The sequence below is a fragment of the Phyllostomus hastatus genome, unplaced genomic scaffold, assembly GCF_019186645.2.
Source record: "Phyllostomus hastatus isolate PE091 unplaced genomic scaffold, TTU_PhHast_1.1 phas_scaffold_216, whole genome shotgun sequence".
NCBI lineage: Eukaryota > Metazoa > Chordata > Mammalia > Chiroptera > Phyllostomidae > Phyllostomus > Phyllostomus hastatus.
Window position 1 is genome coordinate 21343495 of NW_025334018.1, and position 13397 is coordinate 21356891.

Below are 13397 nucleotides of genomic sequence, written 5' to 3' on the forward strand. Positions count from 1 at the left end.
GGCTTATTTCACTTAGCATAGTACTCTCCAGGCCCATCCATGCTGTCGCAAAAGGTGAGGTTCCACTTGACACCCATGTGCTTTTCTTAACCAATGTCACCCCAATAAAGTCAGTAAGAACAGAACAGAGACGTGCTTCTGGCTGCAACCTGTCATGCCCTCCCCCCTCCCCAAAACACTGACAGCTCCCAGGGACTCCCAATATTTCCAGAGGCCTAAGCAAATGAACACTCAAAGCTTAGACTTCACGAGCTTCCCTGAGGTCTGTCCCCGGCAACAGGCACTCATTAAGACAGGGCTGGGGCACTCGGAATCTGGGGCAAGCAGTCATATGACAAGTTCGAGAGGACTCTGATACACAGTTGCCACTCCCATCACCCGACCCCCTCCCGGGCGGGCGGGAAGTCTCACCACGCAGAGCCACGCCCCGACACTTGCGGACCAACAGCACCTCAGAAGGCGAGCAGGGAAGCGGTCAATCGCCCTTCCCTGAAAACGAAGAATGTGCCGGAATAGAAAAGGCAGTGTTAACTTGGTACAAGTGAACCTAAATAAGTTCATTGTCTTGCAACCGAAACACCCTGAAAGGTCAAGTGACTTGAGCGAGAGCGCAAAACTGCCACCGGCTGAACATCTGGACTCCAACCCTTGCTGCCATTTCATGCACTTTTAAGGGGGGCGGGGGTAAAGTTTTACAGCCTCTTCTTTGGGGTCAGAGTATTCACTTTCTAACTTGGGTCGCTCTCCCAGGATAAAGCAGTGGTTACATCTGTTGCTTTACCTGACACCTCAAGGCAACACCTGCCCACTGCACGGCCCTCTCAGTAGCGAATATGATGTTGTCATCTCAAGTCTCCCACCAGCCTCAAGGAAAGAAGCCGGGTGACATTCTACGGCCCCGCAAGAAAGAATTCCTTCTGCAAAAAGAAGTTGCAGCCGCAGTCTACGCACACACTAGTCTGCCACGGACCCGAGTCCGTTTCTCTGCAACTACACTACGCGCTAGGGGGTCGGGGTCCTAGGTGTCCCTGGGGCCCGGGGGATGGAAGCGTTGGCTGGCTGTGGGTCTGGTGGCCGCGGCTGGATGTCTGAGATCCCCGGCTCCTCAGCGGAGCTTCCTACTGGACCCACGAACCGGCTTCTCCCGAACAGGGGACTCCGTGGCACCGATTCCCGCTAGACTTCACCCGCACCTCGGGTGCCTCCCGGTCGCAAATCCACAACCAGCGACACTAAAGCAGGCTGGCTGCGCCCGAAAAGAAGCCGCCAGGGGCGGGGCACTTCGGGCCACCGCCTCCGGGTCGGGGCACTGTCCCCAGAAGTCCGCATCGGAGAAGGAGAGAGGAGATCCCAGGGGCAAATCACAACTTTGCAAACTCCACGAAGCTACAGCCCTGCCCCCCCGCGGGGGGTCAAAGTGCAGGCAGAGGAGGGAGCGGCGGCGGCGGCGGCGGCGGCGGCGGCGGGACCCACCCACCTCCAGCCCCCCCCCCCCCCCCCGGGCGCACGGGAACTTTCGGGGACGCCGCCGCGCTCACCTTACTGAACACCTCCAGGTCGTCCTCGTCCCCGTCCAGGTCCAGCACCTCGGCCGGCAGCAGGGCCGAGGGGCTGTCCCCGCCGCCGTCCCCCGCCGGGAGGCCCGCGGAGCGCTCGGGAGCCGCGGGGAGCTGGCCCTCCATCCCGACAGCGCGCGCCCGCCGCCCGTCACCGCCGCCCGCCGCCGCCGCCCTCCAGGCCCCCGAGCGCGCCCATTGGCTCCCGCGCAGCCCGGCCTCCCGGCCCGCTCCAGCCCCTCGGCCGCCGCGCAGACGCGGAACTGTCGCCGGGCTCGTCCCGCCCGGCCCGGGGCCCGCCGAGGCGCAGACTCCGCGCGAGCGCGGGGAGGGACGCCGCCCTCCGAAGGCAGCGGCGGGTGGGCGCCCCGGCACCGTCCCGGCACCGACGCGGCTCCCGCGGCCCTGCGAGGGGTGCCGCGCGCGCGCGCGCACGTGGGGTGTCCCGGGGCGGCGAGCGGTCCGCTCGGGCGATCCGCGGCGGGGCTGGAAGGCGGCCGACCTGTCTGTCCCGCCCAGGGAAAAAGCCGAAACTGTGTTTCCTGTGTTTTAATGCTGGCCTCGCTTCTTGGCACGGGTTCCGACTCTTTCACCGAGGCCAGTGCAGGAAAACTAGAAACCCTGAAAAGCTCTTCTGTTTCGGAATTGATTTTTGACCCAGTGACCGGATTGCGTGGTCATTTCACTGTCAAGACAGGGAAGTTGGATTGAAAAGCTATTTTCAGCCACTTTCAAATGCACTTTCTAGAATCAGGGAGCAGGACCGGGCCCTGCCACCAAGAAATTACCTTCGGCCTCTGCCACTGCAAACCTGCAATTAGTTATTGTTCGCTGCTTTTTATTGTTCAAAAACCCCAAGTCCAAAAATAGTGGCAAAATTAAATGCAAATGGACGTATTTCGGAGCTGTCTCCAGGCTTGGCTCCCCTGGGCCCAGCGCTTTTCCCCCAGTGGCCCCGGGGAGGGTGTCTGAGAAGTTTGCGCACAGCCAAAGGAGGCCGACGCAGACTTGAATTCTCCAGCCGCTCCTGGCAAAAGACGGAGCCCACTGTTTGGAATTGTTTCACTTTAAACAAAAAGTACAAGATACAGGCAAGATAACTGGGGAAACACGGAATTGCCCTATTTCTGATGGGAGGGTGGACCTGAGTAACTAATTCGCTCTCAGCGGCTCACATGTCCCTCTCACTGGATTCCGTTGCTGTCCACACTCCTCCGGCCAGAGTGGCCTCAGGGCCGTGAACGTCCAGCGTCCTCCCTACGCTTTCCGCTCCCTGTTCCCAAAGTGCCATCCCCTCCCATCCTCCGGGAATTAACGACAGTCCCGTCTCTTTCTGGAAGACTTGACCTGCGACCCGGTCCGCTATCGAGCCAGCACTGGACTTCCCTCCATCGTCTACATTGTGTGCATTTCATGTGAACGCCTTTCTTCGGCAAAGTGTAACATTTTAAGGTTCGGGGTCACACCATTTGCTAATAAGCCGCAGCGTCTGACATAGTCCCATAGAAAGCCTCCCTGCGGAGGCCTGTACGGAATACAAGATATTAAAAGACTGTTTTTCCTTCCCTCTAAGCTCTTTCTGGCTTCCGAGGAAGTTCAAGGTTTTCTCGCCGCGACCTGAACCGGGAAATCCTTCGGGATACCGGGACTCCGCGTGGCCAGAGAGCACAGAGCCGGCTCGGAAAACCGGCAGAACCAACCCGCTGCACGGCGGGGTCGCGGCGGACTCCACCGTAGACCTGATGGGGCGCCCGCGGTGCCACCGTTGCCGCGCACTGGCCGCCGCACGGCCTCCACGTACACACACATACGGGGTCGGGTGGGATCAGCCAGAGCAGCGCTTAGGAAGGAATCTACGCCACTGACATTCATACTGGAGTTGAATGAAGACCCTAATCAGTTACTTCCGCGGCAACCTCAACAAACTACAACAGGAAAAGAGGAGCAAGTAAAACCCCAATGAATTAGAAGAAATAAATAAAGGCCACAGGGAAAATCAGTGAAATGTAAACCAGAAATGCTTATTATTTGAGATCAACAAGACTGACAAACCTCTAGGCAGCTCAGTCTAGTTAAGAATTAGAGCAGGCACAACTTATCCATATCGGGAATAAGAGATAATGTTATCATTTCTCCAGACACCAAAAGGATGAGGAAAGTTTAAGAAAGCCTATAGGTTACTTAAATCAACAAATTATAGGAACCTGACTGGTAATCCTATGAAAAAAAAGGAAAAAGGGGAAGTAATGCTCTAAAGAAACAATGAAAAAGCAATGTGCTCTCCAGTAGCTTAAACTTATTCAGTGTTTTCTCAGGACGAGACGGGAGTTCGGCAAAGAGTGCCACGAAGATAAACTGCTTCCATATCTCATGTGCTCTTGTATAATCAAATCTTCCCCCGTCTCTCCTGCAGGGAATCGCAGACCTGCCTCCTCTCTTTAGAGTTTTGTTTCTCACGGAAACTCATCTCTCGAGAAAATCTTCCAGCATGTAGACTACTCAGCTGGCCTCTTTCGCTCAGCAAGATGCGCGAAGCTCTGTCCATGTTGTTATGTTCGCCAGGTCGTTGCTGTTGATTGCTGAGCAGTGGTCCGTGGCGTGGGGGTCATTCGGTTTGTTTAGCGCGCGCCTGCTCACCGAAGGACAGCTGGATGGTTTCCATTTCCTGGTGATGATGAGTAAAGCTCTAAACATGCTCACACGCACTTCCGTGTGAACAAAAGATATCAGCTCATTTGGATGAAAACGTAGCAACAGGATTGCTGGGTTTGCCTTCTAAGTGTCTGTTTAACTTTAGAAGGAACTCTCAAATCATTTTTAATTTTGGTTAAGCCAAACCAAAATTCATATGTAAAAGACACATATTTTTAAAATAAGTATTTATTTATTAAAAAAATAAAACTTTTTTTTCCAAAATGCTATTTATTTACTTTTTTTTAGAGAGAGAGGGGGAGGGAGGGAGAAAGAGGGAGAGAAACATCAGTGTGTGGTTACCTCTCAAGCGCCCCCTACTGGGAACCTGGCCTGCAACCCAGGCATATGCCCTGATGGGAATCGAACCAGCGACCCTTTGATTCACAGGCCGGGGCTCAGTCCACTGAGCCACACCAGCCAGGGCCCAACACATTATTTTTTTATGGAGAGTGTTCTTAGTATCATATCTAAAAACTCTGCAAAGCCCAAGATCATACTATCCTTTAAAGAAATTTTACAGTTTTTTAAAGATTTTTTTAAAGATTTTATTTATTTTTAGAGAGGGAAGGAAGGAAGAAAGAGAGAGAGAGAGAAACATCAATGTGCGGTTGTTGGGGGTTGTGGCCTGCAACCCAGGCATGTGCCCTGACTGGGAATCAAACCTGCGATGCTTTGGTTTGCAGCCCGCACTCAATCCACTGAGCTACGCCAGCCAGGAAAGAAATTTTACAGTTTTACATTGTACAGTAACACCTGCCATCCCAGGTGAGTCCACTTTGGGGTCAGGGGCAGGCAGCGGCTGGCCCTTAGGCTAGGTGTGATGTCCTGCATTCGGTCACCTTAACGCTGTTGCAAAGACTGGGCCTTTCCATTAAACTGGCTTTGCATCCGTGTCAAAAATCAGTTGATTATACTGTGTGGGTTTATTCTGGCCCTTTGTTCTGTCCCACTGATCAGTGTGGACCCCAATCAGTGGGACTACTTTCTTCTCAAATAGCATATGTTCTTTCTTTTCTGCATTACTGTACCTTTTATATAGTCTTCAACTTTGGTAGTGTGAGTCTTCCATTTTAATTTTTTTCAGATGTGTTTTGACTATTCTATTCCTTTATATTTCTGTTTATAGTTTAGAAGCAACTTGTAAATTTAAAAAAAAAGCCTTGGGATTTTGATTAGAATTGCATCAATTCCATTGAATACATTGAGGGGGATTTGTGTCTTAATAATACTGTATCATAAGTTCATAAATACAGTATATTGTTCCATTTTTAAGATCTTGTTTAACTACTTTCATCAATAGTTTTTAGTGTTAAGCATGTAGATACTGCATGAATTTTGTCAACTTTATTCAAATGATTTTATACTTTAGAGTGCTATTATGAACGGTATTTTTAAATTTTCAAAGTTCAGGATCTCAGTGCTGGTAATAAAGAATGCGAGTGACTCTTGTATATTGATCAGGACGCTGAGACAAGCCTAAAAATGCTAATGAGTTCTAGAATCGGTTATGGAGACTTTTTTGGTTTTCCTACATACATATTCATAAACATGGATATTAGAACTATTTGAGACAATGCTGTGTCTCCCAAATAATTTACATGTGGGAGTGAGAAGATTACCCCCTGCAAAAAAAATAAAACAAGTAAAATGCATGAGATTATTTATTGCATTACGTTTGCAAAAAATAAGCTTAAGATGTGTTCATGTGGAAGGAAATAGGACAGGTTCTCAAAATTCTGATCATAATAGAACTCTCGCCTAACTGATGTTTTGAAACCTGTCTAAAGAAAACGTTACTAGCTATGGAATTTAGAAAAGATAAGGCAAAGGTGCGTGGTGTTGGCATTTATGGATTAGCCAGAAAACCAGCAGCACATTCCAGGGAAGACAGACATCGCATCCGAAGGAAATGAGCGTGGTTTCTCCTGTGGACGGGAGGGACGCATTGTATCCAATGTGGCCTGGATGCAGCTGTCCCCAGCGGTGTGACTTCTGCAGCCCCGTCTGTGCATTTGCCTCGGCGATTCTGGGCCTCTTGTTGACGCCGCTTTTTGAAGAGTTCCACACAGCAGATGGACAAGCCGGGCATCCATCACGCCCGGAAGTCTGCCTTCAGTGGGATGGGAGGTGGCGAAGCCCCGGGCCCCCACAATCCATAACTAACTGCTGTTTTGCTGTCTTCGAAATGCAGCTCTCTCTATCAACGGAACGGCCCAGGGCCCTGTTTACTGGAAGGCAATCCAAGCAAGAGTGATTTAGGGAGAGAAGCTCAAGGGAAGATAAGCAAAGTCAAGGAGAAAAACAAAGGTGACTTATAAAACGGACCCAGATCAGAAATCAAGTGGATGTTAGGATTCGAGCTAATATTTACCAGTTGGTTGGAAAAGAGATTTTCCTGCAAGAAAAAAAAAATGTTTGAAAGGCTGTAAATTAGCGAGATATCTATAGGCATTTAGACAGGGATATGGAAAAAGAAAAAAAAAAGAATGGCAAGCCCTAAATCGCAGGATTTTTTTTGAGTAGAAATCACAGACTTTTTGCATCTGGTTGAAACAGCCACACCTACCCAGGACTTCCCTCTGCACCCCTTAGCCTGTCTAATTGTTTCATAGAATAAAAGACATCAGAGTTGCTTCCAGTGTTTTTAAACTTACATGCAAAAGGTATCCTTGGTGTTGGTAATAGCTCCTTTCACGTTTCATGAATAAATAAACTGGGCGGGGGTCCGATCAGACCCCACGCCTGGGGACTCCCCGTGCACAATAATTCCCTCCGTGACTCCACTTTCTGAGCACGGTGCGCACCTGCGTTCTGTTTCGTGTTTGTTTCCTGCGTCACGCACCGGGTGGCGGGCTGGGGAGTGCGGGTGGATCCCTTCTACTGTAGCGTGAGGGACAGATCTGTGGATACATGGCGAGCGGAGGGGAGAAAAATGAACGCCTTTCGCTGACTGCACCTGTGTGATTTTCATCGATGATTTTCTGGTTCCAGAGTCAGGATATTTTGACTGAGCCTCAGAAGAATAGGACTTTCCATTTTTTAGCTTACCACACAGTGAACCCCATCCGGGGACCCAAAGGAGAACTTGCTGTCTGTGCGTGGCTCAGCAGCCTGCTGTGGATTACAAGCAGACACACCACGTGCTGGTGGGCAATGGTGAACCATCATCACGGACTTCGAGCTGAATTGTCAAATGCACCACAGAGACGCTAGAGAAACCTCTAGCAATTTCTGTCACCTCAGAAAATGGCAAGACTCTGAAACCTCTCCAAAGCCCTAAACCCCCCCCAAAACATAAATTCAGTGCCAATCAGTGTTAAATATTCATTCGATTTGCACTGTTAGTGAAACTAAGTTTGTTTACTTTCTCCCTTGGTCTTCAGCATATAAAGAAAAATGCATTAGCAAACAATAGGCATATCCTCTCTGACCTGGGCAATTCTGCCACAGGTGTGATTATCAGCTTGTTTCTATGATTACCATTTTTATGATATTTTGATCCCATGAATCCTTTGTCTATCAATACCTAAAGGGTTCTTTCTTTCTTTCTTTCTTTCTTTCTTTCTTTCTTTCTTTCTTTCTTTCTTTCTTTCTTTCTTTCTTTCTTTCTTTCCTTCCTTCTCTCCCTCTCTCCCTCCCTCCCTCTTTCTCTTTCTCTTTCTCTCTCTCTCTCTCTCTCTCTCTCTCTCTCCCTTTCTCCCTTTCTTCCTTCCTTCCTTTCTTTCTTTTTTTGCAGCAAGTTTGAAAGTCTGCTGACAAATGTTAGGCCTAAAATATTTACCAGGTGAAATGCTACCAAGTCCTTAATTTTTTTTTGTCAAGATCTAAAAACATTGGCTATGACACCCTAGAGCTGGAAGTATTGATTTTTTTAATGGGTACACTTTTCTCAAATGGAGTCCATCACTTAAATCCAACATCCGCTTCTTTGTTGAAGGAGCAGTTTCTTGTTTCCAAGTAATTACTGTTCTCCTTTTTGCCACTGATAATGCTGTAATATTTAAGAATCTATATATTCTCCCAAGGAAAGTTAAAGTTGGTCTTCTATGCCGGGAAGCAGAGAGGAGATTGGATGTTAATAATTGATAAGTTGTTATGTTATTACGCAGAACTTTAAAACATAGAATTTTAAAGCAGAATGGTGAGCTTTATTCTGCATAATAAACATACTTTATAGCTGGGTACCTCCCCAGGTGGGGTGGGTAGGTCTACTATTTTTTTTTTCACTTTGTGTAGGTCTTTTCAAGAAGTTGGGGACGGCAGAGGCTGCCAGAGGTCATGATGCTCTATTCCACATGTCTGAAAAAGAACAAACGCATCCTGAGCGTGAGGAAGCAGAACCCTTTCGGCCCGAGTCCCAGCCACTCAGATGGCTGGTCCCCGAAGCACTAGGTAGGGGTCCCCAGTAAGTCACGCTGTGTGGAGCGGAAGGTGACAGAGAGGGTCTTCTCTTCTGGACTTGTCAGCACTCTCCAGTCTTGGGCCAGGCAGGGTCGAGATGAGTCTGTTCTCTCTCAGTTCTTTCTAGCTCCCTGGACGAGGTGCCCTCAGTCCATTTTGACCCCTCCTCCCTACCATGGCCGTGCTCACAGAGCTGGGCTACTAGCCAACATTCGCTCATTTGAACAAAGGCAGCTGGTACCTGATGACTTTGAGGACGTCTCGGTCTGTCTCTGCACAATGCGGGGGGGCGGGGGTGTGGCTGGCCAGAGGAAGCAGAGACTGGGCCCCTGGTGGACGAGACAAGAGCTCAGCGCGGCTGAGATGTGGCTGCAGGAGGCTCCGGAGGAGGCCGGGGAGGCGGGCCAGCAGGAGGCAGGCCGGCCAAGGAGGAAGGAAGGGGGGCCGCCAGGTGCCTCGCCTGCTCCCGTATTGAGTTTGGGCCCGATTCTCAAGCTGGAGGCCCACGGGGTGCCACCAAGCAGGAGAGGAACGCAGGAACCATTGTTCAGTCTCGTTTTGTGGGTGTTCACTAGGAGGTCTGTGGAGAGAAGATTCAAGCAGGAGAGACTGGCGGCCACCTGAGCGGGCAGGAAGCCCCCGGCCACCCTCCTCAGACACCCGAATGCACGGTCACAGGGGCAACCGTGGGCCGGTGTGAGGGCAGACTGGGACGATGGGGAGAGAGAAGGAGAGGGACCATTTATTCCCGATCAGACGCGGGCACACAGGAAAAAGTTGATGTGTAACGTGGCTGCAGAATCTGATTTGAGTAATGGAGTGGAATTTTAAATCTATTATTTATCTTATATAGCAGCAGACAATTTTTCGAAAAAGTGTAAAGTGACTACAAAGAGTTATACTTAAGATGATATTACAATAAGAGTTATAAAAATTCAAGGGATTCTTCTAAGTAGAATTTCAGTGTTATACATTAAAAATTATTGATTAGGTTTTCAACTTCGAGCTCCAGCACATTTTAATAACCCAGGTCTTCATCCCTGAGCTTCGGCATCAGGTGAAACTCAAGCAATATGTTATTTTCTTCTCATGGAGACCACTCGTGCTTGATTTCATTTCACCTTCCCCATCAGAATTTATCCTAAGTTCTTAAACAGATTCAAAGGCACTTATCCACTGGATTTCTATCAGCTTCCAATCTGCATCTCTTCAATGGTAAGGATTTTTAAAAATCATAAACGTCAGTTCAAATGATTAATGCTTTCAAAGCAGAACTTAACTGTTGCAAAACAAACAACAAACCAACAAATCCTTAAATTGTATGTTTGACAAACAGGACGGACACGGGGGCCCAGTTCAGTGTGTCCGCTCTCCCAGTCTGCACCCAAAGTCCTGCATCGCGAGACGGAGGGGGAAACGGGTGTTTAAATTCCTGCTGTCCATCTCCCGGAGTTTACGGATGAAGAAACAGATGCTTAGAGACACTATGGGGCTTCCCCAAGGTCGCAGCATGATGGCACCGTGTTAAGGGCTTGTTACCCTTGAAATTTTCCCAAAATCCCAAGATTGATTCAAGGCCATCCTGTTACTCCTCTTTCTGCACGAGAAAAGAGCAGAGTCACTGAGGACATCGGGTGACTCCTTTTTTCTAAAATTTTTTAATGTTTTAAAAATGATTGAATTTGCTTTGCGTGAGACCAGTCGACTCCCAAAATGTTCAAAGCAGCAATCGGTCATAGCGACGACAAACAGTGGCTGCACACTCACCATCCAGCCCTTTGGTCCTGGAGACAGTGAGCTTTACTCTGATCTCAACGCTTTACTCAAAAGCAAGAACAAAACCGAGCTGCTGAGTCCTACTAAGGGAAGTTTGGGGGAAGGCCTTGCTGTCCACCAGCCAACCGACTGACTGACCGACCGACAGCTTCCTGGCCTGTCCACCAATGTGTTTTCTGCCCATTCCTGCATTTTACCTTCCCAGTATCTTCAGTTGTCAACACAGGTAATCGGGGGCAAAGCAGAATGCAGACACAAACGCGGGCCCAGTCATCCCGCTGGAGATCGGGAACAGGCGGTGGGAGCGGCAGCAGACACCCCAGAACACCCAGGGACCAAAGTCATCAGCGGACACTAGAAGCACGTAAGAGAGCAGGCGGGAGACAGAGAGGAGCTCGTCAGCGACAGTCGGGCGGACCTCTGAAAGGTTCAGGGATTGGGGTGCAGGGGACGGGAGACCAAGGGGACACCCCTGACCAGGCGAGGTTCCCAGGCAGGGCTGCCTGTGGGAGTGGGAGGGGCTTTCGGATTTTGTCCAGAAAAAGTGCGGGTGCGGCTACTGTCCATACCCAATAGAAGGTTCACATACACTCGCTGCCAATAAAAAAAAAAAATGAAAGAAATAGGAGTCGGTCAGTCAATCAGTCAGCCCTGGGCCTCGGACAGCCCAGGGCCTCCCGGTGAGAGCACGCGAAAGAATCAAGGTGGATGGAGAAGAGAAGCGAACCCACTAGAAGCCAGTAGTCCCTGCTTTATGTCAGATGGGGTAGCTGGCTCTCCTCCTACTTAAGATGTAGTGTTCCATCATTTTTATTGATTTGTTTTTAGAGAGAGAGGAAGAGGGAGAGAGAGAAACATCGGTTTGTGATTCCACGTCCTTATGCACTCATTAGTTGCTTCTTGTACGTGCCCTGGCCGGAGAGCGAACCCCCACCCTTGGCCTGTGGGGACGATGCTCTAACCAGCGGACTACCCGGCCGGGGCCTGCACGGCTCTGTTATTATCAGCGGGTATTTGTGCGGCCGCCTCGGCAAACCCTTCCGCCCGAGCACAGCGTTCCCAGACACGGTGTCTGCGGTCAAGCGTCAGGGCCCCGGGAGTGTTTATATCCGTGGGCAGACGGATAGAACGTGGGTGCTGCAGCCCTCAAAGAGCTGTCCTCACCCTTCGATACTCAAGACGTTCGGCAAAACGGGTTAGGGTTTGCGGGAGTGTCACGACAACCTCCTGTTAAGTCTTACGACATGAAGGGCCGTTGGCTTGATGGCTGCCATTTGCTGTCTTAATTTCCTCACCTCTGAAAAGATGTCTTTTTTAACACATGAAAAATCATCTTCACTATTTTCCCTGAAACACTTTCAACGGCGAGCAGAAAAAAAGTAGCATCATGTGTATTTTTCCACGAGCTTCCCTCAGGTCTTGTGGCATGGTAAAGGTGGGGGTCTGATTGATTCTGCCCCTTGGGATTGCATCCTTTTATCCACCTGGGTTAGCATTAGCCTTGGAGTAATGAATGTGACCCTAGGGAGAGGAGACCGACAGACGAGAGGAGAGAGCGGCACTCAGACCTGTGTGCTCTGAGGTACAGGTGGACTCTCAGCGCTCCTGTGTGTGTGTGCACACGCCCGTGAATAAAAGAATAAATTTTGGGGAAAGGGAAGGGACAGGGCCATGCACACAAAACAGACATGAGGATGGTGGGAGGCGACTTTTGCAGATAAGAGGGGAACATGGGCCCCGTGTTGGCTCGGTGGCTGCTGGCGTCAGCCCAGCCCTTCTAAGCCAGGGAGCCCTCCCAGGGTTGGAGAGCCCCCCACGTGAAGGGGATGCAGAGGCTCCTGCACGAACAGGAGTCTCCACTGGTGAACAACCCCCCCTCGCTCACAGGGGATTGCTGCAGTGTCAGAGCGTCCCGCTTCCCCAGGGGAGAGACCGCTCATAACTCTCATGGGCACGGCCTTGGAACCGGCCGGGGTTCACACCTGAGCTCCGTCACCGCACAGCCGTGTGACTTACCTCCAGCACAAGGCTCCGCCCTTCAGAGCTCAAAGGGGAGACTGCGTCTCAAGTGCAAGAACCGTGGTATGTACGTAGTAGGCACTCAGTCAATGTGTGCTTAAAATAAGCAGTTGACACAAAAATATTTTTGAAAACAGGATTGCTATATGCTAGAGGTAGAACTTCCCCTTACACATTCTGGCTTGTTTTATTTTCGGTCAGGCTGTTCTGGGCTCTTTTCTAAATTGATGTAAATGCCGTCCAACTTCCGCTGACCACATAGGCAATTAACCTGTGCCGCTCTTTGCAGGTCTTGTAATCAGGTCTCCTAAGTCTCTGGTTATCTGCTGGAGTAAAAGGATCTTCGTGTCAAAGAAAATCTGCTCCTACTGCTGATTCGACTGGTTTGATCATAGAGATGTATTTACTGTGACAGATTTCACAAATAAGAATTACCTATCCATATTAACCTGTTTTGTTCAGTCAGCACAGCAACCAGCCTCAATAAAGGCTGTGTGATGGGTTCTCATTTTGGGCTCTCCCTAGCTTCCTGCTTCCTTCCCTTAGCCCTCATTCTTTATTCGAGAGGCTAAGTAGTCCGTGATGAAGTAATGGGCCACAGGGTCCCTGCCTCAGGCCAGGGCAACACCCAGATGCAAACGTCCAGTAAGCAACCTGCTAGACAAGCACAGAGTGTAGGAGGGAGGTCTAAAAAGAGAGACTTCGCCGTTGTCGGCACGTTGATAAAATGGGGGGCTGCAGACTGACTCGGAAGCCCAAGAGAATGATCGTTGCTGGAGAAGGCGTTCGGGGCCTGGAGGTGGGGAGCCCCGTTATCCAAAGGTTCCAAGATGAAGAACAGCAGCAAAGGAAGCCGAGAGGGAAGAGGCGGTGAGGTGAGAGGAAATGAGGAGGGCGGGCGGCTTCTCGGAGCCCCGAGAGCACCGTCCTCCCGGAGAGCAGGAAGGGCGT

General features: G+C 50.1%; 1 protein-coding gene across 1 annotated transcript in view; it reads right to left on the reverse strand.

Moving 5' to 3' along the window:
• The window catches only part of SNX7 (sorting nexin 7), a 62944-nt gene extending 60930 nt beyond the window's left edge, over positions 1-2014 (reverse strand). Inside the window, exon 1 of the mRNA XM_045816798.1 lies at positions 1539-2014. Within this exon, the coding sequence (XP_045672754.1) occupies positions 1539-1682 (144 nt within the window). The 5' untranslated portion in view covers positions 1683-2014. The remainder of the gene's footprint in view (positions 1-1538) is intronic.
• Positions 2015-13397: the final 11383 nt, after the last annotated feature.